Source organism: Physeter macrocephalus, chromosome 1, assembly GCF_002837175.3.
Source record: "Physeter macrocephalus isolate SW-GA chromosome 1, ASM283717v5, whole genome shotgun sequence".
In the NCBI taxonomy this organism is placed as follows: domain Eukaryota; kingdom Metazoa; phylum Chordata; class Mammalia; order Artiodactyla; family Physeteridae; genus Physeter; species Physeter macrocephalus.
In genome coordinates this window covers 89228537-89254867 of record NC_041214.2, presented here as the reverse complement: position 1 = coordinate 89254867, position 26331 = coordinate 89228537, and the positions used below count along the sequence as shown (strand labels likewise).

At 36.9% G+C, this 26331-nt stretch overlaps 1 protein-coding gene across 1 annotated transcript in view; it reads right to left on the bottom strand.

Moving 5' to 3' along the window:
- Positions 1-26331, bottom strand: part of OSBPL11 (oxysterol binding protein like 11) — a 98649-nt gene that overhangs the window by 52623 nt on the left and 19695 nt on the right. The window contains exons 2-5 of the mRNA XM_007114970.3: positions 17392-17460; positions 11383-11558; positions 10223-10302; positions 8398-8574 (exon numbers count right to left, since the gene is read on the bottom strand). Of these exons, the coding sequence (XP_007115032.1) occupies positions 8398-8574; positions 10223-10302; positions 11383-11558; positions 17392-17460 (502 nt within the window). The remainder of the gene's footprint in view (positions 1-8397; positions 8575-10222; positions 10303-11382; positions 11559-17391; positions 17461-26331) is intronic.

The window sequence follows — 26331 nt, the reverse complement described above, 5'->3', positions numbered from 1 at the left end:
AAAGTCCTCAATATCTCATTTAATTTATTGACTATTGTGCTAAAAGTGAAAAATGAATGGCTGTATGGGTATAGGAAGGTTACAAGTGTATTAGTTATTTACCCTCATGATCACGTGGCTGATTGAGAGCTGTGGCTTGCTGCCTAGCATCAGGAGACAATATCGTACCACACATCACTAGCCCAAGAAAAGATCAAAATTCAAAGACCAGTTTCTACTGAATGTGTATCACTTTTGCACCATTGTAAAGTTAAAATATCGTACCATTGTAAAGTCAAAAAATCGTATGTCGAACTATTGTAAGTTGGGGACTGTTTGTATGTGTGTAAATGTTTTTGTATATAAATGCTAGGACTAACTCCCAATAATCCAAAATTATGAATAAGTACAAACACTTTGGAAAACAGTTTGGTAAAGCTATGAGAGTTAAATACATAGAGCTAAATAAATATAATCCATGATCCAACATTCTTAGTTACATAACCAACAGATATGTATGTATATATGTTCATCAACTCAAATGTCTATCAACACTGAAATGAATTAAAAATATTAAAGTATATCCATGTAATAAATAACCATGCAGCAATGAAAAGAAAGGAACTGCTACACTCAATACGTAAGTAAATCTCCAACATATGCTGACTAAAAAGAAGCCATACCCAAAGGAGCATAAACTTTTTGATTCCAGTTTTAGAAATTACAAAAATGGGCAAAATAAATCTATGGTATTAGAAGTCAGGATAGTGAGGAGGGTGTAATGATGGAGAGGCATGAGAGGGTCTTCTAGGGTGTTGGTAATATTTAATTTTTTGATCCAGGAGGTAGTTACATGAAAATTACAAGATGCACACTTGTGTGTCAGGTTCTTTTATACATGGATACATGCTTAGAAGGTTAATTAAGAACTGGGATGAAGATCAAGGGAAGGGGGCCAAACAGATCCATTAGGTTTACCTCTGGTCTAATGAAAAGAACTTCTATGGCTAATTAAACAGAGCAGAAAGCCAGATAAGAAATTTTAGACAAAATTCTATAATTAGTTGAGGCATAAGCTCCAAATTTCTAGAGACAGTCCTGGTTTATGCTTAGAGTCTGCTGTAATTATATCTAAACCTGTTCCAGTTTGAAGACCAAATTACATACTTACTCTATTTCTTCATTCTAAAAGAACGTCTTGGTATGTAATTAGAAATGGGAAGCTTGTATTATGCCTCTTTTGTATTTCTCACTGGTCTAGGGGTCTTTAATATAATTGCTCTTCCCCTCTGCTTCTAGCAATGTTATGAGCAAATACTAACTTTAACACTTGTCAGATTTCTTAAACAAGTCACAATAAGTGCTAGTATTGCTGAGGGAAAAAATTACTGCTCAACTATATCTGAAACCAAGCTGAATTTATTACTTTCCAGGCAAGGAAGAACTGTTCTTCCAGAACAAATCAAAGAGTTAATCTTATACAGATTTTTGGGGGAATTACAACATTCGAGGATGGGTTGACTTTACAAACAAAAGTAACAGAGTGGAGGAAGTATGGCCTTTAGGGATTGTCTGACATTCAGAAGTAAGTATACTAAAACAGGGCTGTTAATGACTGAATTGAGCTGTTTAAACAGGCTCCATGTTACTTGCTAAGAGCTTCAATCTAGAGCCAAACAAGAGGCTGTTTTTCGCTTTCTTTCTTTTTTATAATTAATTAATTAATTAATTAATTAATTTTCTTTTTGGCCACGTTGGGTCCTCGTTGCTGCGTGTGGGCTTTCTCTAGTTGTGGTGAGCGGGGGATACTCTTCATTGCAGTGTGTGGGCTTCTCATTGCGGTGGCTTCTCTTGTTGCTAAGCACAGGCTCTAAGCGTGCGGGCATCAGTAGTTGTGGCACGCGGGCTCAGTACTTGTGGCTCGCGGGCTCAGCAGGCGGATTTTTAACCGCTGCATCACCAGGGAAGTCCCCTCGCTTTCTTTCTTTTCCTTTTTTTTTTTTTTTTTTGCTGTACGCGGGCCTCTCACTGTTGTGGCCTCTCCCATTGCCGAGCACCGGCTCCGGATGCGCAGGCTCAGCAGCCATGGCTCACGGGCCCATCCGCAGTGTGCGGGATCTTCCCGGACCGGGGCACGAACCCGTGTCCCCTGCATCGTCAGGCGGACTCTCAACCACTGTGCCACCAGGGAAGCCCTCGCTTTCTTTCTTGAACTTAGAGAATATAACTTCTTATTATCACCATAAGAAAAACATTTGAAAAACTGGACATTTAAATTAAAAACACCTGTTCACTTGACTACACTCTTCAGAGAGCATAAAGGAAAAAAGAAAAGATGTACACTTATTATCTGTATACTTTTCTATATTATAAGCCAATAAAAGTTTAATAAAGGAAAAATCATAAGCAGCATACTGACAACATAAATAATCAGCTATCACAACATAACACTTAAGAGAAGAAAGTGTTTCCTTGTGCAAATGGCCCAAAAAAGCCACTTGCTAGTGTGATGTTAGAAGTGAATATGCCTAAGAAAGTGATGTTCTCGACTAGAAAAAATAAACTTTAAATTATAATTATAGCGCAAATGTTAAAATTTGGTTATGGTTCTTTCCAAAGCGAACAAATGTGTTGATCATATATTTACAATGAAATAGAACTGATTGTGTGAAGCTGTTTTAGTGATTGTTCCTGACATTATGAAACCAGTTCCTCAAGAAAGAAAAAACGTCAGGAAAGCTGAAAACTTGCTTAATCTGTGTTTTGTAGCTAGATATGGCAAATATGGTGATAGTGTACGTCACTTAAGTGGCATCTAATTTGTCTGAAAACCAGATGAGAATCATGATTTTATTGCTTGTATTTTAAATGTCTGTCTCCCTTACTAGACTGGTCATGTTAGCCCCTCCCAGGGTACAGCATAGTACCAGCATGAAGCATGCACTGATTAACGGAGTGATTGATAAACTGTACTAATAATAAACAGTAAATACTAAAATAGATCACTTTAACACTTTAGTAATAAATCTATGTTCAAGCACAATATGACTCTATTCTCAATAGTCAGTTGCTTCATCTATTGCCAGACTTACCCATGGACTTTGATTAAAATACTCCTTTCAAACTCACTTTGAATTATATCTTTGCATTACAACCTCCTGGAGCTGGATCACTCTAGAACAGCAATTCTCAAACAGTGCTCTGCAGATTCTTGTCGGACTCTTTTCAGGCGGTCTATGGAGTCGAACTATTTTCACAATAATTTTAGGAAATTAATTTGCCTTTTTCACTTGGTGGCATTTGCACTGATGGTGTGAAAGCAATGGTGGGTAAAACTGCTGGTGTCTTAGTTAGAGTGAAGGCAGTATCATCATCATCAACAGTACTAGTCATCATTGTATTCTTCACTTCCATGCACTTAAGTGGGGGCGGGGAGCGGGGGGGGAGCCAGTTTTACTTAAGAATGTTCTTGAAAAATAGTAAAAATTATTAGTTTTACTATATCTTGACTCTTGAGTACACATTTTTTAATAGTCTATATGAAAAATGAGAAGTACACTTCCGTTGCATATCAAAAAAAGTGCACTTCTGCTGCATACCAAAGTACTGTGGTTGCCTAAGGAAAAGCACTTGTGAGACTGAGCTGCAAGCTGAACTAGCTGTTTTTTCTACAGATCACCATTCTGACATGAAGGAATCCCACCTCTTCCTGGCACACAGCTCTTAAAACCGTTGTAATTTCCTAAGTGATCAGAGCATAGGGGCATCTTCTGTTACAATATTTGGTTTCCTGTAATAGCTTCAGAGCATAAAGGTGAAATGTGTCCTTTGTTATTCATAACAAACCGCTTTCAACCACAGTAGAGTTAATGGAGTGATTTTTCCAGAATCCCTCGATGGGGGCTGATTGCCAGGGGACTCAACCCTGTAGATTAGAGGGTTGGAACTTTCAGCCCCACCCCCCAACCTCTAGGGAGGAGAGAGGGGCTGAGGTTGAATTAATCACCAATGGCCAGTGATGGAGTCAATCATGTCTAAGTAATAAAGCCTCCATAAAAACCCATAAGGAGGAGGTTCAGAGAGCTTCTTGTTGGTGAACACATGGAGGTGCTGGGAAGGTGTGCAACCAGAGAGGGCATGGAAGCTCTGCATCCCCTCCCCAATATCTTGCCCTACGTATCTCCTCCTCTGGCTGTTCCTGAGTTATAGTCCTTTATAATATACTGGTAATATAGTAAGTAAACTGTTTTCCCAAGTTCTGTGAGCTGTTCTAGCAAATGACCCAACCTGAAGAAGGGGTAATGGAAACCTCCCACTTATAGGTGGTTGGTCACAAACACAGGTGACAACCTGGACTTGCGAATAGCATCTGAAGTGGGGGCAGATACTATCTCAGATAAATAGTGTCAGAACTGAATTGAATTGTAGAACACCTAGGTGGAGTCTGCAGAGGGTCAGAGAACTGCTTAGTGTGGAGGAAGCCTCCACACATTTGGTGACCGGAGGACAGAAGTATAGGGTGTTGCAGTAGAAAAGAGGAGAAACACAGTGATGTTTTTCCTTGACATAAATCACGACTGTTAGAAACTATGGCTCTTCAGGCTTAGGGGTATGTGGTAGACACCTCAAATTAAACAAATGACTTGCCACTTCAAGAAAAACAACTGACAGTATTTGTGGCCAATAATAAAATCTGAGCTTTAAAATGAAATTACAATCTTGGAAAACCTATGTCAGTTACCATGAGCTTGACAGGTTTCCCATACTGAAAGCCTTTTCTGATGAGATTAGTGGGGATCTTAATGAATGTGAATTTTTGATATTGTATATCAACATCTGTAAGACCTGCATAACTCTGAACTAATATTTTCCAAATGACTAATGTGTAGTGTTACAAAATTGTGCATAGGTTAAAGATCCATTCAAAGTACAAGACGAACCAATGTATTTTCATGAAACAGAATATGAAAAGTTCACTGATATATATTAGATTCCACACTGCATCTAACACTTAAGAAACTGCCACTGTCAAGTCTTGGTGGAGTATCAGAGAAGAATAGCCACAATTACCTTAAAAAGCTATTAAAATATTCCTCTTTTTTTCCAACCACGTATCTGTGCGAGGCCAAATTTTTTTTCATGTATTTGAACCAAAACTACATATGGCAATAAATTGAGTGCAATTATTTTGTTTGTTTTGGGAAAAAATAGTTGTTTGACATAAAAATATGTTATTTATATTAACATGTATGAATTTATTAATTTTTATTTTAAAATAAAACATTTAAAATTTAAAATAAAATTTTAAAACAAGTATTTTTGAAATACCTGTTTTTATGTATAGATAACTAATAAAAAATAATAATAAATAAAATAAAATACCTGTTTTAATTTCTAATACGGTAAATATTACCCATGTAAAACAAAAGCTCTTTGAGGTCCTCAATCATTTTTAAGACTGAAAGGGATCCCAAGACCACAAAAAGCTTGAGAACTCTTACCTGGAACCATAGGTCAGGGTGGTATCAAAAGTTTTCTCAATGTCTTTGAAGAGAAAAAGGATCTGCATAGTCTCAAAGTACCTCCCCAAGATATTTATTAACTACAGAGGGAAAGACAGCAACTTTACAGTGGAGAAATCCAGTAGAAGCTACCTTAACCAAGTGATCAAGGCCAACATCACCAGTAATACGACATACTGACATCATGAACTCCTTGATGTAGGTACTAAGGATACATATCTTCTAGGGTATTTTTCCCCAAAATGTATAATCTCACTCAAATAATAAGAAAACATCAGATAAATGCAAATTTGGGAACATTAAATAAATGTAACTGGATCTTCATAGATGTCAAGGTCATGAACGATAAGGAAAGACTGAGAAACAATTACAGACAGAAGGAGACTAAGTAGTAATAACAACAACTAAATGCAACATTTTAGGACAGGATCCTAAAACAGAAAAAGAATGTCAGTGGAAAAACTGTTAAAATTTGAATAAGGATTATAGTTAACAGTATTGTATCTATATAATTTCCTGCTTTTGATACTATGTTATGAAAGATGGTAACATTACAAAAAGTTAGGTGGGGGTTATATAGAAACCCAGTACTACTTTTGCAACTTTTCTGTAAATTTAAAATTAGTCCAAAGTAAGCATTTAAAAAGTGTTCTTGGACTTCCCTGTTGGCCCAGTGATTAAGAATCCACCTGCCAATGCAGGGGATATGGGTTCCATCCCTGGTCCGGGAAGATCCCACATGCTGCGGAGCAACTAAGCCCATGCGCCACAACTACTGAGCCTGCCCTCTAGAGCCCGCAAGCCACAAGTACTGAGCCCACGTGCCACAACTACTGAAGCCTGCGCACCTAGAGCCGTGCTACTGCAACAAGAGAAGCCACCGCAATGAGAAGCCCACGCAACGCAACAAAGAGTAGCCCCCGCTCGCCGTGACTAGAGAAAGCCCATGCACAGCAACAAAGACCCAACACAGCCAAAAATAAATAAATAAAATAAATAAATTTATTAAAAACTTTTGTCTGAAGGATAAAAAATGGTATAAACTCTCCAAATGGACTATTTTCTCACAAACAGAATTACTCCACTGGAATACAGAATGTTCCTAATAGAGTTATAATTTTATAATTTGACCTGATGAGTTCTTAAAAGCAAAAACATCAACCTAGTGAAGACACAGACACTCAACTAAATTTTTTTTTTTTTGTATGTGGCATTGGCACAGAGATTGCCAAACAATGATCAACCCTCAAATCCTAGGATAATTACTGGCACCATAATTCAGGAAAGCTGCCATTAAATTAGTCAGTTCTGTAAGTAAATACCTGTCCTTCCTAAAGAGGTAGTTGTGAAACTTTGGGGACACACACTCTCTACATACAAGTGTCAGAGTTACATGCTAAACATTAACATGCTATCACAATGATATGAAAGGTATATTTAAAAATCACAGAACATTATAGTGTGGGTACTGTAAGAAATTACCCCTGGGTGTGAGAATAACAAAAGAACCATTAGAGCAAGAAAGAGAAGCGTGGGTGATTAAAGTCATCACAGTAGAGGAGAAGCTGAGATATGACAATAGTCTCAGTACAGCAGGTCCTAAAGATCCAAGCACAGCCAAGCAGAGTTCTCTACAGATAGCTAAAATCTCAAATACAAAAAGGTTCCTTTTCCATGAAAATGTGCACCAAAATTCATGACAACTTCAACTACATGCGTTTTGCTTGTTTTGAACTTTTTACTGAAGTATATATACTGATATACAGTATTACAGATAGAAGAGTACACTTCTCACAAGTATATAGGCTTGATGAATTTTCATAAACCAAACACACCCATGTAACCAACACCCAGATCAAGAAACAGAACATTATCAGCATCTGAAGAACCCTCAAGCTCCCATCACTAGCCATGATCAAAGATTTCCAAAAATTTCATGGCAGCCTAATTTTTAAGGGTTAAGGAACACACTATGATACAAGTCTGCCCCTAGATATTTTTCTTTATTCTATCCCTTATCTTAACCACTTTTAATATTTCCTTTTCCTTCACTGTAGATTAATATATCATTACCTTGATTTCCTTAAGACACAAACACCAATATTTATCAACAGATTGAATACCATCAACATAAATACTAAAAATGTATTGTTTTATGAAAAAATGTATTTATAATTGTTACTTATTTATAACAGGACTAAAAAGTGAGTCAAAGCTATTGTTTGTTTATCTCAAGGATGTTACTTCATCTCTTTAAATCTCTTTCTTCATCTATAAATACAAACCAAAATAACTTGATGGAGGGAACATTCTCCCCCAGTTTCCTGCCTTAAATCTTTTGGGTGTGATTTATAATATTATTTTCACAATTCACTACACAGATATTTATAAGTTCTACCAAAATTAACTCAGTAAAAAACACCCGGATTATTAGGAACCTAACAACTGCATCCTTTATTAACTACAATTATTTGGTACTCAGTTTGAAAGAGAATGAAGAAAATGGTGAGATAAGGCAACATCAAGGATTTAACTATTCTATTTTTGTGTGTGTGTGAAATTCTCTATTTACATGTACCAGTCAAAGAAAATAGTCAGTTGTTTGACCATATAGTCTTTCCACTAGGCTTAATAACCCTTTTGATCATAAATTTTACATTAAAGGAGTCTGTACTCTTACTTGAGAAATGAAAGATGCATACTTTTGAAAGATGACAGTGTACACAGAACCTAGTTGACAGACTTGAGGAAACTTAGGACACCTAAAGAATCAGGGACTCTTTAAGACTTAAACATTGAAGGCTCCAGAAGACACAGGATTTAAAATTTTTGTGTGTCAAAACTAAGCAGTTAAGACTATTTTATGCATTTTAACTTGATTTCAATTCATACTTACTTCTCTGACTTCCACAAGATGGTCTGGAGGTAAGTTAGTTCTTTTGCTCACTGATTGTAGTTTGGAATGTCCAACATTAAAAAAGGAAATGGCATTTTGACTGGGTCTCCTCTGGGATATAGGAGAATTACCACTAGATGCAAGTGAGAAGCTCCGTGATTTCAGAGGAGGATTATTCTATTAGACAAACAAAGAAAATCATTCCTTTTTTAAACTTTAGGTTAACCCTCAACCTATACTAAACTAGAGTCTTTTACACACAGACAGTTTTAAAAATAAAATTAACCTCAAAACTGACTACAAGAACAGCTCTGAAGATGATAAAATTTAAATCCTTCAAAGTTTAAGTATTTCACACATCCCATAGTAAACTGGTAACGTAGTTAGAAAATTAATTCCAGGTGTGTGCTGTCAAGAACTTTTTTTATCCATGTTAGAATGTATTAGAATAACAAGAAATTTCTAATTTCAGATCTTTAAACATCACGATTGAAGCAAAAAATATACTCAGCAATACTCAATATAATAAATGTTCTAATGTAACATTCAAGTATCTTTGAAACAAACTAGCACTTTCTGGTCACTGCCAATGTTTAGAATCTTGCAGCACAAATAAAGCTTTTATGCTGGATTTCAGACTATAGGCCTAAATCACAACTTTAAAAAATTTAGCTATGGGGAAAAACCACTAGGAAGAAAAAGAAAAGTAGGTATGGAATCCTTTAACTATGTTTCCCTATATTATTTTTTAGACATTTCTAACCTCAGATTTCAAGTACTGAGACCCTCCTTTTCATCTTAAAAAATAAAACACCCCAAAGGAGATACACAAATGGTCTATAAGCACATGAAAAGATGCTCAACATTATTAGTCATTAGAGAAATGAAATCAAAACCACAATGAAATTCTACTTCACACTCATTAGGATGGCCATAATAATTGTAAAAAAGGACAGTAACAAGTATTGGTAAGGATGTGGAGAAACTGGAACACTCATGTATTGCTGGTGAGAACATGAAATAGTTTGACTGCTTTGAAAAACAGTTTGGCAGTTCCTCAAATACTTAAACAGACTACCATATAACCCAGTAATTCTACTCCTAGGAATAACCTAGAGAACTGAAATCATGTGTTTACACAAAAACTTGAACACAAATGTTTATAGAAGTATTATTCATAACAGCCACAAAATGTAAGCAACCCAGGGAACTCCCTGGAGGTCCAGTGGTTAGGACTCAGCGCTTTCACTGCCATGGGCCCAGGTTCAATCCCTGGTTGGGGAACTAAGATCCCGCAAGCCACTCGGCATGGCCAAAAAAAAAATAAAACAATCCAAATGTCCATCAACTGATGAATAAACAAAATGTGGTACATCCATAAAATAGAGCATTATTCGGCCTTAAAAAGGAATAAAGTATGATAACATGCAATGACATGGATGAACCTTGAAAACATTGTGCTTATTGTTAAGAAGCCAGACCAAAAAAGCACATATTGTATGATTCCACTTATATGAAATGTCCAAAATAAACAAATCCATTAAAACAGAAGTTATATTAGTGTTTGTCAGGGGACTGGGAAGAGGGGACTAGGGAGTGACTGTTGATGGATATGGGTTTTCTGGAAGGTGATGAAAATGTTCAGGAATCAGACAGTTGCAACAGTTGTATAATCTTGTGAATATACTAAAAACCATGAAATTGTACACTTTAAAAGGATAAATTTTATGGTATGTGAATACTATCTCAATTTTAAAATGTAAAAAAATAAGTTAAAAATCTTTTCCCATTTTTGTGCATTAATATCATATATGAATCCACATACCTTGCCAATAGCTTCAGTGTGGTGTTGTGTACATATCTGAAGTCTGCTAACCCAATGTTGTCGCTCTTTAGCATCTGTGGCTGATAAAAAGTATCTACAAGTTATTCACTTTTATATTTATTTTTAGAATACAATTAATTGTCTATAGCATGAATAGATCACTGAAAATCAGGGATTTGTCTTACTCTCCCTAGAGCAAATGTCCCTGACGAGAGGGAGGTAGGAAAGAGGCCAAAGCATCAACCTTGTTAGGTAACACCATAGCTGGATGTGGATACATTAGGAGGATAAATTACATGCAGCTAGGGGGGTATATGACATGTCTTAACTTTCTCATAAAAATATGCTCTTCCTTAAAGAAATAGCCTTTATTAAGCATTTAATGTATCCTCAGTATATTCTTTCAGATCTCTAGAAGCATGCTGAATTAGGGTTATCGTTATACTTTAGTGTATTAATTAAATAAAAACAGAAACTTTATATATACAAATTAAATTTATCCAAACAGAAGTTATACTTTATTTTAATGAATATGAGCATTTTAATAAATCTCAATTATGTACATTAGTCACTAAAAACCACAAAGAGAGCATACCAACCAAATCAAGAAAGGGGGTAAAATACAAATCCATGGAAGATATAAAAAAAATTTAAAGAAGTCTATGTTTTTAGAGTTTTCAGTAATCAGGATGTCCTCTACACAAATTTCTTAGAGGGCTCAATTTTAAACAGACTTGTTCACTGTGCCACTTTTAAAAAGTCATTAATTAAAACAGATTTCAGGGCTTCCCTGGTGGCACAGTGGTTGAGAGTCCGCCTGCCAATGCAGGGGACACGGGTTCGTGCCCCAGTCCGGGAAGATCCCACATGCCGTGGAGCAGCTGGGCCCGTGAGCCATGGCCGCTGGGCCTGCGCGTCCAGAGCCTGTGCTACGCAACAGGAGAGGCCACAACAGTGAGAGGCCCGCTTACCGCAAAAAAAAAAAAAACAAAAAAAACAGATTTCATAAATCCTTAAAGCAATTCCAAGGTTTAAATATTGTGTCTATATCATCAATGACAGCAGTTTCTATTTCCAAAACCTAAATGAAAGCAGGGAAGTATACCAACTTCTCAAGGAAGAAGAAAATCACACTATTTATTCTCATATTTCAGTCATACCTCTGAGTTTATACTGTTCCCCACTGGCAGCATTTACAGTGAAGGTGTGAGAGTCCTCATCACTGGGTGATATTACAGCTCCTGCAAGCTGCAAAGTACCTCTGGGTTTTTGATTTCTAGACTGTTCATTCACAAAGTACTCCAATAGCCCAGCTTCATTGTTTAAAACAAAAAACCTGTAATGATTTTAAAAAAGGTCACAATTTTAAAATATTTCCCCTAGTCAAACTAATGCAAACCAAATTTTAATCACACACTTTTGAGTTTTTGCTATTAAATAAATTCAAAAGCATCTCAGAAGTACTTGGAAACACTAGATTGAATTTCCTAGTAGTAAATGTTATTGAAAAATTGAATGAGTTTAATAAAAGATATAAAACCTTCAGCTGTGAAAGAGGTATTTAATAGGGAAGAGGCATACTAGACAATGCAAAAAGGAAACAAAGATATAGTATCCTTTCAGAGGAAGATTTCTCTCCAGAATTCATTAACAGGGAGGTTAAGTTGCCCAAGACAAATGGTAGTGAGAATTTTTATTTAAAATTGACTGGAAACAAATCAAAGCATGAGCTCTGAAGTTAACAAATGCCAGGTAAGAAATGAATCTGATTTAAGATTTAATCAGTGAAATAAACTATAAGAATAATGCCAAGGTATTAAGATTTTGTGAATGTAACATTAAATAGGTCACAACTAAAGATTACTTATCCTCTTTAAAAATGAAAAAGCTGCAACTGGAGATGCAGAAACAAGGAACTTGAAACTAAATGATGAAACACTGATACACTTTGGAAAAGAATTTGATGTTCTGATTTGGTTTTAGATTAACTACTTTAGGAAATATGTTAATTTGGATTCCAATTTAAGGAGTGCAACAGTTCTTTTCTTTAGAAAAAAAAAAACCTAAAAAGTTTCTATTTCAAAAAATTAATGTTTGGGTTTAGAGCAATTTGGCATTCAACATGTTAGTGTGTTCTGTAATAGAACCAGGTAGACAATTTGATCCAGTTCAAGTTCCTATAAGATATTGTCTTAAGCAACATGGCAACCATATCAACCATACCAAACTGGAAGAGAATGGGATCAGCCTTTTATTCAGGGAAAGAAAAAGAAACGATGAGAAGAAAATACAAGTCGAAAGCGGATGCCTGAAAAGGGAGACAGGAAAGCAAGACTATTGTTTTTCTCATTCGTCTTTTAGCATGCTTGTGATTTTAAAAATTATGTTCACATATTCTGATGATATTTGATAAATTAATTTTAATATTTTTGAGAGCGTTAAACCTCCATTTCTTTAATTACTAGAGGAGTTAAACATTTTTTCATGTGTTTATTGACCATCTGTAGTTCTACTTAGTGAACTGCCCCTCACATTTTTGCCTATTTTTAAAAGGGCTGTTTAACATTATTTCCCCTAAGATTTGAAGGGATTATTTTAATTAACACAAAAATAGCCACTAAAATCATCTTAAATTCCTAAAACATATGAAGTGTCCTTAGTAATCTGCCATGGTCTGAACGTGTCCCTGCCAAAATTCACATGTGAAAATCCTAACCCCTAAGGTAACGATATTAAGAGATGGGGCCTTTGGGAAGTGATCAGGTCATAAGGGTGTAACACCCTCATGAATGGGATCAGTGCCTTTATAAAAGAGACCCAAGGGACTTCCCTGGTGGTCCAGCAGTTAGGACTCGGTGCTTTCACTGCCATGGGCAGGGGTTCAGTCACTGGTCAGGGAACTAAGATCCCCACAAGCCGTGCAGTGCGGCCAGAAAACAAGAAAAAGAGAGAGACCCAAGAGAGCTCCCTTGGCCCTTTACAGCCATGTGAGAATACAATGAAAAGTCTGCAGTCCAAAAGAGGACCCTTTCCTGACCATGCTGGCACCATAATCGTGGACTTCCAACCTCCAGAACTGTGAGAAATAAATTTCTGTTGTTTATAAGCTATCCAGTCGGTGACATTTTGTTATAGCAGCCTGAACAGACTAAGTCATGAATCTACTACAAAAAATTCAGCAAGCAAATGGAAGGGGTCTGTTAGCAAGAAAGCAGTCTCGTGAATATACTAAAAACCATTGAGTTGTACACTTCAAATGGGCACTACATCTCAATAAAGCTGTGAATAAAGGAACAAATGAACAAACAAACAAGAAATAAGGAAAGGAACGAACAAAGGAAACAAGAAAAGAAAGAAATCTCTTCCGACTGTTCTAAGCAATAAGCACAATTCATTTCAAACAGTCAAAGGAAAAAGACTGGTCTCTTCTCTTACAAGCAGTCACTTTAAAGAAAATTTAGAGAATAACATGTTTGGAAATCTCAAGTTTGCTGTGAACACATATTTCTTATCCCAAAAGCATTACCATAAATTTACAACATGGGAGGTAATCACCTAGATATACAAAAGGAGGGATTGGTAAAATGATAGAAATGAGACAATAACTGAATATCTTTCTAACACCAAGATGATGTTATGGACCCACTGGCAATAATAGAGCACTTTGGGCTGTCTTTCATCATACATGAATCAATCCAAATGTTCTTCCTTCACCACTTCTCTGGAGATATTTTACAAGATGTGTAGATTGGGGACAGAGAGATAATCCACATAGTGAGGAAACTTAATAAAGCTATTTTGCCCAGAAGGGTACGAGACTCTTGATTATAGTACTTTTATCAAGTTGGCCTAACCAAAAAGCTAAATAAATGCAGAAACAAAGACTTAAGATTCAGCATCTATCTTCACATGCAGAAAAGTCACCTAAGTTGTTAAAAGGAAAATTAAATAATTGTTTGTTGTTTTGAAATTGCAGAAAATAAAGACTGTCAGTTTGAGAAAATGACTAATCTTCAGAATAGCCCACAACTTAAGGTGAAGTATCATCAAATGGAACTTTAATCTAAAAAATATTCTGACTTGCAAGTATGTCTTATGATGGCAAAAATCAACTTTAGTGAAGATTCTGGATGGAAAGGCACCCATGTGCTTTGCTCTGACCATCCTAGACTTCAGTGCTGAGCATGTATAGAACTTCTAAGCCAACTGGGAAGTGATCTCATCTTCAGGAATTAGAGTTGAAAGTGAAAGGAAGTGGGTTCAAGAGAGGGTCTTGCTCATTCCTAGGGCATACATTCCAAAGCAAGCAGTTATTTATAGAGTACACCCATGCTGGATTTCTCCAAGCTGCTCTAAGTTGCCCTTAGTCCAACAGAAACGGATTGCAGGTAAACTGCCTTGAATATCTGGCACAGGTGCAGTGCTTTTGTTATTTAAGCTTTATCTGCAGCACAGGGACAAAGTGGCTAGGCCTGCCAAAGGAAATGAGCTCTAAGCCTAAGGTCCTTTAACATGGTCTTAACCTTCTGTTCCTCTTTTATCATTCAATCTGCACATTCCATGCTGAGAACCCAGTATATCTCTGCTGTGCCACAAGTCTCCAGCCAGGTTGGCAGAAAATAGAAGTTTTTTCTAAAGTGGTCTTGCAGCAATCAAGTAGACAAGCTGAGACCTCTCTGATGGGGCAAGTTGGTAAAAGATTCTGTGTTCTCAGTGGCAAACGGGGATGGGATGTCTTCATCCCCACTTCATGCTGCTGCTAAAACTGGCCTCTTAGACAGCTGGAGGGATCGCATGGGCAGAGGCAGTACACCTCCCTAAGCTGGAACTTTGGCTTGGATCTCTTAGCTAACTCCTCAGGCAACCAGTGGCCAATGGATCTTTTTGGAAGGCTCCCTCATGAAATGATACAAACACCTGCCCCTTCTCCCCATGGTCTCAAGTTGCCACTGACCTGAAATGCCATCATTAACATAATTAAATCTTATAAGCTTGGGTATATTTTGGAGCTTTCTTACTCTGTTCCACTTCTGAGACTTTCTCAATAATATAATATGAATGAAAGTTGTTGAATGTCATGGGGGAGAAAAGTTAACCTATTTCCCTTTTTAGAAAGAGAACAAAGAATAGTGCTAAAAGAAGAGTGACATCGATTTTTTAAAAAAATATTTTATATGTCATTTAAATGTATAAGCTTTTTAAAAATTACATAAAAACTGAGGTGGGAGGGCTTCCCCGGTGGCGCAGTGGTTGCGCGTCCGCCTGCCGATGCAGGGGAACTGGGTTCGCGCCCCGGTATGGGAAGATCCCACATGCCGCGGAGCGGCTGGGCCCGTGGGCCAAGGCCGCTGAGCCTGCGCGTCCGGAGCCTGTGCTCCGCAACGGGAGAGGCCACAACAGAGGAAGGCCCGCATACCACAAAAAAAAAAAAAAAAAAAAAACTAAGGTGGGAAAATGCAAAATGAAAAGGCTCCCTTGACTTTGCTCTTTTTTAAATAAAATAAAAACTGAGAACCTTAGAGAACTACCCTTTTCACTTCAACAGGAATGATTCCCTTCTATGTTTTCACATCCAGCTTTGACCTCTCACATGACCTCCAATTTCCTGCATATCACTCCTATTTGAAAGCCCTACTGTTACTTCAAACTAAACATGGCCCAAACTGCCTTCTCTTTTAATAAATCACATGTTCATCATAGCGCTTCAACTATTTTTTGAAAGTCTGAAAACCATTCTTTCATATACTATGTCCCATTTTCTAGTTGTTTAAGGTAAAATGAAAATTCAGCTCCAGTTATTCCATCATGCTTTTGACCTAGCTGAAAGCAGAGGTCTCCAAATGACATGTGAATAAGAAGCAGCATGTTATAATGCCAAGAACATAGACTTCGGAGTCAGAACTATTTGGGTTCAAATTCTAGCTTTAACACTTTGTAAATTTAAAAACCACAATGAGATACCATTTAACATCCATTAGGATGGCTATTATTTAAAAAAACAAAACAAACAAACAAAAAAACCACAGAAAACAGAAAGTAACAAGTGTTGGGAAGATGTACAGAAATTGCAACTCCTGTGCATTGCTGGTGGGAATGTAAAATGGTGCAGCTGCTATGGAAAACAATATGGAGATTCGCCAAAAAGTTAAACACATAATTACCATGTGATCCAGCAATTCCATTTCTGGGTATATACACAAAAGAATGAGAGCAGGAACTCCAACAGATATTTTGTACACCAATGCTCAGAGTAGCATTATTCACGATTAGCCAAAAGGTAGAAGTAACCCAAATGTCCACTGACAGATAACAGGATAAACAAAATGTGGTATATACATACAAGGGACTACGATTCAGCCCTAAAAAGCTAGAAATCCTGACACACGCTACAGAGGTGAACCTTGAGGACATTATACTAAGTGAAATAAGCCAATCACAAAAGGACAAATATTGTATGATTCTACTTTTATAAGGTACCTAGAGTAGTCACATTCATAGAAACAGAAAGTAGAATAGTGGTTGCCAAGGACTCAGGGCAGGGGGAAATGTGGAATTATTGTTTAATGGGTACAGAGTTTTAGTCTGAGAAGATGCAAAAAGTTCTGAGATGAATGAAGGTGATAGCTGCACAACAATAACGCCACTGAACTGTATACTAAAAAATGTTTAAAATGGTAAATTTTATGTTATGTTTATTTTACCACAATAAAAAAAAAAGTTTAATCCCCTGCCCTACAACTACCAAATCCACACAGTATTTAAGATAGCTGGCTTTGCTACTTATTGAGTGCTTGTTTGACCTTCGGCTGGTTATTTAAACTCTCTAAGGTCCCAGAGAACTTTTGAGAATCCTGAACAGGCACCTAATACAAATCTCTTTGCCGTCTCCAAACCACCCTAAAAGGCTCACCACTGCAAGTATGCATAAGGCAACTGGACAAATGATTCTAACTTCTGAAGCATTTGGAGGCTGCAAGTTGGACAGTTGTTAACTCCTCCTACCCCTTAAAAAGGAGAAGAAAGTCATTAGACTTTTAGAAAGAACATGGTAAATCTTTCTCTAACATGTTTCCCAGCCATATTTGTACTGAAGTAATATCAGAATATAAAATTATCAGTCCCATTTCTGGTCTCTTGGGAGAGAGATGTGACAGAATAATCACACTTACCTGAATTGCCACCCAGTGACAAGGTTGGTGTACTTCATTAAATAGCCATACACACTTTCCATGTGATCACTGTTTCAAAAAGATCAGAAAGGGCCAAAGTCAGTGAAAATTAGAAGAAATTCCAGGAAGTTAACTGTACAGTTTAAAAAATAGCTGTAGGGACTTCCCTGGTGGCACAGTGGTTAAGAATCTGCCAGACAATGCAGGGGACATGGGTTTGAGCCCTGGTCCGGGAAGCTCTCACATGCCATGGAGCAACTAAGCCCGTGCGCCACAACTACTGAGCCTGCACTCTAGAGCCCATGAGCCACAACTACTGGGCCTGAGCTCCACAACTACTGAAGCCCACGTGCTTAGAGCCCGTGCTCTGCAACAAGAGAAGCCACTGCAATGAGAAGCCCATGCACCGCAACGAAGAGTAGCCTCCGCTCACCGCAACTAGAGAAAGCCTGCGTACAGCAACGAAGACCCAATGTAGCCAAAAATAAATAAATAAATAAATAAATTTTTTTAAAAAAAGCTGTAGACACATACTTTTCTACAAATACTTTAAACTTACTTCAGAAGTAAAATTTATAGGTTAACAAATAGAGCTATTTAATCCCCCATATTTCATATCCATAGGAATTTACCAGAGTTCTTCAAATCAAGTGTAATCCCCCATAAATTACTATACAATATTCAAATATAAAGTCATTATATACGTATAAAATTACATAAATATGAAAAATATACTATAAATATAATTATAAATAAAAATATTTTATAACTCAATTCAATACTAAACAAAGAAAATCCAGTTTTATGGTTCTAGAGTAAACTAAAAAAGGTCTCCAGGTTGAATAGTGCTTCCTCAATCTGGTGGATCATGTTATGTCTTTGATTCTTTGGGCTTCCAAAATGAAGATCCTGTTTTTGATGAGTATGACACCTCACTCCCACTCCCCCACCCCAGACAGGCATGCGGCAAAGTGCTCATTGCAAGTCTTACCACTGGAAAGATTTATTTGGGACCTGTATCGTTAGCCTTACTGAAAGTGAGTTTCTTTACCTCCTGCCCCCTTTTTCTATTTATCAGAAATGTTCTGTTACAGTGGTTCATAGAAAATGCAGTATCTTATTGATACTTTGTTTCCAATATTTTAAGGTTCCTTATACTTATGAAAAGATATTAAAGCTTCACCTACGTTGATGTATCTTTTTGATATATGGGCTTCATTTTTTATTTTGTAACTTACATTAAGAATTCTTTTTAAACTCATCTACTCTAAAGTTTTAACTTTAAACTATAAGATGCAAACAATATTAAACATTTATTTTCTCTACTATCCCTGAATCACAGAGCTTACTTGGTAAAATTTCAGCTAACCAGCATCTAGGAAATGGAAAGTATAAGACAATTGGCAACCTTTAAAACATGGACATCAAAAGCAAAATCAAGAGAGAGCTGACATAATCAACAGAACAAAATTTTTTAAAGACTTAGGTTGATCTGAATGACAAATGAAAAGAGATGAAGATAAAGATACTCTCTTACACAAACACACAACAAAATGCCCAAATTGACTATAAGATTCTAGTAGCTATTATTACTGGAGAGCAAGTAGGAGGATGCTTCAGGGATAAACTCAATGTTGGGTGCCTTCTAATCTCATTTCTTCAAAGTGCTTGGAAATAAAGAACTGATCCCATGACTGAGTATATGTTACTTTTTTTTCTGTATTTTTCCTCCATTCTAAGGCTAGCAAACAACACTGTTTACTAATATTAAGTGAAACGGCTCATGTCCTTTTGGTTTCATACAGTCACTAATCTCAAGAAGACAAAGGTTGTCAACCTCTAAACTGCCAACGCAAAGTTATGATAATTATACATGTATTCTGTCATGTTAAAACTGACAGCACCATTTGAATTCTCATTTCAGTAATTTCTAAAACCCACATCTAGCGGAAGGATTCTTCTCTAGAAACCCAACCCACTGGATTTTTGCCCTACTTCCAGCCCTATGTCACAGCAAAGCTATTTCTTTCTGTTCCATTGGTACTTGAAAAGGCAGAGATTTCTACTCTGGCGCTCATGTTTTCCCCAGGCTTCAGGCTTAAACAGCTTTTTGGGGCCAGAGGAATCCCAATGCCCCTGGAATCTGCCCAAAAATAATTTCCCAAAGAGTTCCTCATCTGTTTTAGATATTTAACATAGAGCTTAGCTGTCTTGAACTGTTCTTGTCCTCAAAACTTATTCCTTCACTTACATATGGAATCTAAAAATTAAAAAAAAAACCCAAAACTCATAGAACAGATTAGTGCTGCCAGTGGTGGGGGTGGGAGGTGAACAAAATGGGTGAAGGTGATCAAAAGACACAAACTTGCGGTTATAAAATAAGTCAGTCCTGGGAATGTTATTTATAGCATGGTGACTATAGTTGATAATATTGTATATTTGAAAGCTGCTAAGAAAGTAGATCTTAAAAGTTCTCATCATAAGAAAAACTGGGCTTCCCTGGTGGCGCAGTGGTTGAGAATCCGCCTGCCGATGCAGGGGATATGGGTTCGTGCCCCGGTATGGGAAGATACCACATGCTGCGGAGCGGCTGGGCCCGTGAGCCGTGGCCGCTGAGCCTGTGCGTCCGGAGCCTGTGCTCCGCAACGGGAGAGGCCACAACAGTGAGAGGCCCGCGTACAGAAAAAAAAAAAAGAAAAGAAAAGAAAGAAAAACAAAGTTTAACTGTGTAGTGATGCATGTTTTAAAATTTTTTATTTATTATTTATTTATTTTCGGCTGCGTTTGGTCTTCGTTGCTGTGCACGGGCTTTCTCTAGTTGCGGCGAGCGGGGGCTACTCTTCGTTGCAGTGCGCGGGTCTCTTACTGCAGTGGCTTCTCTTGTTGCGAAGCATGGGCTCTAGGCGCGCAGGCTTCAGTAGCTGTGGCACGCGGTCTTGGTAGTTGTGGCTCGTGGGCTCTAGAGTGCAGGCTCAGTAGTTGTGGCGCACGGGCTTAGTTGCTCCGCGGCATGTGGGATCTTCCGGGACCAGGGCTCGAACCCGTGTCCCCTGCATTGGCAGGCGGATTCTTAACCGCTGCGCCACCAGAGAAGCCCAGTGATGCGTGTTAACTAGACTTATTGTGATCATTTTGCAACATATAAAAAAAATTATATTGTGCACCTAAAACTAATGTTATATATCAATAATATCTAAATTTTAAAAAAACCTTATTCTTGGTCTATTTTGTCCTGTAGCTTCATAACCTGAATATTTATTTACACTCTGTACCAATCCACAAAAGGCCTAGGGTGTCACATAACCTAAATTAAATATTTCCCCGAATACCCAGATATTCCATAATTCACCATTTTTAATTTTCCCCTTTAATCTAGGTTCTCTACACCAAGCTTTCATTACTAGATAAGAATCATCTCATAGCTATTAGCATGCTATAAAAACATTACAACTCAGTTATAGTTCAATTCCTCTGGTTCTAGGACTATATATATTCTTCAAATGGATATGTGAACTGTGCAGAGAATGTTTATTAAACTTCAAATAAATTATCTACAACTGAGAAAAACAAAATCTTCATTTCAAAGCAATCAAAGATTATGCCTCATGTCCCTTATTTTTGTTTAGTCCTTCATATTATTAAAGGTATGCCTCATTTTGGCCATATCTAAGTTATTTATATCAGTCATTTAATGACTATCAATGAATTTTTAAGAGTATAATTTCAGTAGCAACATTCATTAAATAAAATGAACATGTATCCTCATATTCCACAGTACAGTAATGTTTTATGTTTAATTTTTAGTTAGTTTTAGTTAGCTTTAATATTTTTGATGCTTGTATCTAAAGAGTTAACCTTCTCACAAAAATCACAGGAGGGATACTGACATGGTTCATTTGGTAGTAGCATAAAGCCAGCTTCAAAAGAAACAAATTCAAATATGTACTTATAAACTGCTGGCCTGCTTTTACTACAGAAAACAGACATCTGAGGTTACAAAGAACCAACTGAAGAGCAATCCATTCTTGGAACAGCTGGTTGCACTGTCCCTCTCTCATCCTTCCCCTTCTCTAGTCAGTGCAACCAGCTGATGCGGAACCACTGTGCCATCTGGTGGCCAGCATAAAAAGCTCTGTGAGTGAACATCTTTCGTTCCCTCTTTCTCTCTACTTCCTTATAGTTATTATGTAGTACTTCTAACACTCATGCTTTGCTCCCATTTAAAATGTGTAAATTTAATAGAAGATTTACCTGTTAATATGAATAAAACCTAGTTGTTAAAGGGGGACTATACCACATATCTGATTGTATCATACTAATATTCTGTGTTCTATGAACTAGAGATGACAGTCCAAAAGACAAATACACAGAAAAATAAGCTATGAAAAAGTTAATTTCTTCTTCAGTCCTTCAGCAACTCCACCACTCAACAAATTGCGTATATTCTGGTCTTGTTAACATTTTATTGAAATTAGCGCTAGAAGCTGATAGTCTATAAATACAGTTGATTAACTGAACTATATGTCAAGCGGCATTATTCTATTTAATTTGAGGTTCATCACCTCCTAGGTATCTTAACAATGACTGCTTCAATTCCTAACTCTTCATTACTATAACACACATTTCTTAACCCTTCTTTATCAGATTTAAGGAAGATATGTAGAAGCTTTTAAAATTAAACTACTTTTTCACCAACATTGAATTCAGTTAAAAAAGTCTGTTTCCATGGTTAGACCCAGGTAGACTAAACTCTGTATTCTGAGAACAGAGGTTCCGATCAATATTATATGTAGAGAAACAGAAAGAACCTTGGAAGCCACAGAGACTGTTCTATTCTTCACTGATTTTCTTTCTTCATTTATTTTTAAATGTTAAGCATTTATTTGTATTCTAATAAAAACAAAATAAAATAATATATAAAATTAAATATGTGAAAATTAAACATAGTTTTAAAATGAAAAAATAAAATAAAATTAAGCTACTTTTTTAACAGTTTCACATCCTTTTATTTCAGTTCAACACTATTGCTCAGTACCTTCTAAATGCAAAGCACTCTGAAAATCCACGGAAAAGGATGGGGAAGTAAAAAAGGTGATTCCTCTCCATCCCAAATCCATTACCTAATATAAGAAAAATATACCTCCTTGAAGAAAAAGACAATGACCCACTGGGACTCTCTGCTTTTAGCTGTCATACAAATGAAAAGGGTAGTTTTTCATTTGTAGAAAGGGTAGAATCCTGTGTTAAAGACACAGGATTCTTTAAACAAAGACACAGGATTCAATAGTGATTAGGTTGAAACAACAGGACTTGACTTATCAGATGTGAAATGAGAATGACAGTGAGAGAGAAGGGACAAGGGGAACACCCAGACTTCCAGCTGGCACAACTGTGTATATATGAATGAACGCCTTTATGGGGATCATAAAGGAAGTTTTGGATTTGTTCCAATTTAACATGTTGAATTTAAGGGACCTGTAGGACATAACACAGGGAGATATGCAATAAGGTAGCATAATTTAGATTGAACATACAGATTTTGGTAGTGATCAGCGTATAAGCATGTAACTGGTATTTGAAATGATGAGAGTAAATAAAATCACCTAGGAAGTATTATAAAATGACAAGAGAAGGGACAGAGTCTAAGAGAGAACCGTAAGGAAAAGTTTTAAAGGCAAGAGGAGTTCAGAGAGATAAGTAGATGAGTAGTAGGAAGAAAATCAGGAATATTTCAAGTAAGTTTTTGGTCAAGAATGTTTAATACTATTGAGGGGTGAAGGAAGATGAAGACTGAGAAGTTTCTATTAGAGTTAACAACCAAGGGAATTCCCTGGCAGTACAGAGGTTGGGACTCGGTGCTTTCACTGCTGTGGCCCCTAGGACCTCACAAGCCGTGAGGCACAGCAAAAAAAAAAAAAAAAAAAAAAAAAAAAAAGATTTAACAACCAAGAGATAACAGTTCCAATTTAATGATGAAGGCAGAGCCAGATGGCAATAACTGAGGAGAGATTGGGAGAAAGAGAAGTGGTTAAGGTGATATTATGGGCTTAAGGCAACGGTAGTTTTAAGTGCCTGACAGGCAGGATATAGTAACAAGAAAAAGGCTCACCACAACTCAGGAGAGAGAAAGAGGGAAATGGGGGAGAGGTGGGCTCCAGAGTCCAGGTAGAGGAATTAGAGAAGGATACCTTAAGGCATTTAATTACAGGCAGAAATTTATGCAAGCTGTAGTAAAGGAGGTGCCAGTCAAGCCACAGCTCAAAATTCCTACTTTCTACTAGGCAAGAACTATCCTCCAAAAAGGCTTAGTTTTGGTTCATTACCTTGTAACATAAATAGCATGAAGGGAGGGAGCAGTCTGCTTAGCTGAGGAAAAAGCAACTGACAACAGATGGGAATGACTGCAACACATGTACCTCCTGGCGCTGTAAAAAGATATTCCACAGAGCAGTGACTGCTTCTTACTCATCCTGGCAGTCCATGCAGCACCTAGTGTATAGCCTGGGATATAAACAGGTGCTCAATACATCTCCACTGAATGAATTAGGCAATGGGAAGACAGAAGCAGAATTTTTCTATAAAACCACAAGACAACTGAGTAGCCTGCAAACAAAACAAAACAAAACAAAACAAAAAACAGCAGCAACAACTCAATTCACAGCCTGTATACTCAAATAAATCCCAGCTAAAACTAATTCTAATTTCAACTGTGTCTTAATCTATACCAAAAAGTATACAAGTCAAGGGAGACTCCCTCCCTTCTGCTAAGAGTCTTAAAAATGTTAATGCTCTTTGGTCCAAGAACTTCACTTCTAGGTGTCCAGACAGACGATTAGAAATGTAGACAAACATAATATGCAAACATGTCCAATGTAGCACTATTTATAATAGTAAAAAAAATAAAGTGGAGAGACAAGGAAATGAATGGAGAGGAAAGGAAGACAAACAAATAAGCTAAATGAATGGCATTAAGAAAATGATTAAGAAATATGATAGAATAGTATTCACCAATTAAAATGTTTATGAGTTTCTAACAACATGGGGAAACGCTTATTAATAGCACTTAAAGTGCAGGTTACAGAATTTTATATAGTGTGTAAAATATATGCACAGAACAAAAGTACACAAAACAGTTAACTGTGGTTATCACTGGATGGAAGAATTATGGATGATTTAATTTGCTCCCTTTACTGTTTCACATTTTCCAATTTTAATATATTATTTTTATAATCAAATAAAACATTTTAAAAATGTTCAATTACATTGACTAGGTGGGACAGTCCAGGCACAGAGCTATTTATACTTATTAATAGGTATGGATTAAATTTTTAAAAACTTTCCCATGTGACTATATGAGCATTGCTCTTTTGGGATGTAGAACTGTGTTTCCTAAAAGCCCTTACTTCTCAAATTAGGTTACACATATCCAAAACTGGGCTAGGTGGCTAGGAGAACAGGGTAAAACTAGATTACCTTTCTAGAGCAAATTTACTTGACCAAAAGAAGTTAAAGCATTTTTAATGTCAAAACTCACATAAATGTTAAGAAACTTGCTCCCTCCTCACATATTTCCATGAGGAGGACTTCTCCAGAGAGCTCCTGTCCTTCTCTCCCCAGCCTTCCCGTCACTCTTTCCACAGCTGGGCATGAATGAATGGCTCAGCCCGTTCTGGGCTCTCTTCTTTGTATCTGCCTGCCTACCCAGAGAAGATATTCTCATCTGCTCTGATGGAAATAAGACCTGAGTATTCCAAGCTGCTTGTGATGAGGTGGATAGGCATGACTAATTCCAGCGTGAAATATTAGCTAACCTATTTAACCCATGTTAAAGGCACTTTCTTCAGTGAGTTTTTCCAGTAATAAAACAATTTCTTCACACCCATTAGTATGGCTATTATCAAAACCAAAACCAAACCAAACAAAACAAAACAGAAAATAACAAGTGTTGGTAAAGATGTAGAGAAATTAGAATTCTTGTGCATTGCTGGTGCAACTGTAAAATGGTGGAGCCACTGTGGAGAACAGCATCATGGTTCCTCAAAAAGTTAAACATAGAACTACTATATGATCCAACAATTCCACTTCTGGGTATATACACAAAAGAATGAAAGCAAGAACTCCAACAGATAAAAATGTTCACAGAAACATTATTCACAACAGCCAAAAGGTAGAAACAACACTGGATAGTCCCATGTAAATCAATGAAGCTAGAACACACCCTCACACCATACACACAAATAAACTCAAAATGGCTTAAAGACGTAAATATAACACAAGACACCATAAAACTCCTAGAAGAGAACATAGGCTAAACATTCTGATATAAATCATACCAATGTTTTCTTAGGTCAGTCTCCCAAGGCAATAGAAATAAAAGTAAAAACAAACAAATGGGACCTAATCAAACTTACAAGCTCTTGCACAGCAAAGGAAACCATAAACAAAACGAAAAGACAACCTAGGGACTGGGAGAAAATATTTGCAAATGATGCAAATGACAAGGGCTTAATTTTCAAAATATACAAACAGCTCCTACATTCAATAACAAAGAAACAAACAACCCAATCAAAAAACGGGCAGAAGACCTAAAAAGACATTTCTCCAAAGAAGACATACAGATGGCCAATAAGCACATGAAAAGATGCTCATCATCGCTAATTATTAGAGAAATGCAAATCAAAACACCACTTCATACCAGTCAGAACGGACATCAGCAAAAAGTCTACAAATAATAAATGCTGAAGAGGGTGTGGAGAAAAGGGAACCCTTTTACACTGTTAGTGGGAATGTAAATTGGTGCTGCCACTATGGTAAATAGTATGGTGGTTCCTCAAAAAACTAATAACAGAGTTGTCATATGATCCAGCAATCCCACTCCTGGGCATACACCCAGAGAAAACTATAATTCGAAAAGATACATGCACCCCTTATGTTCACAGC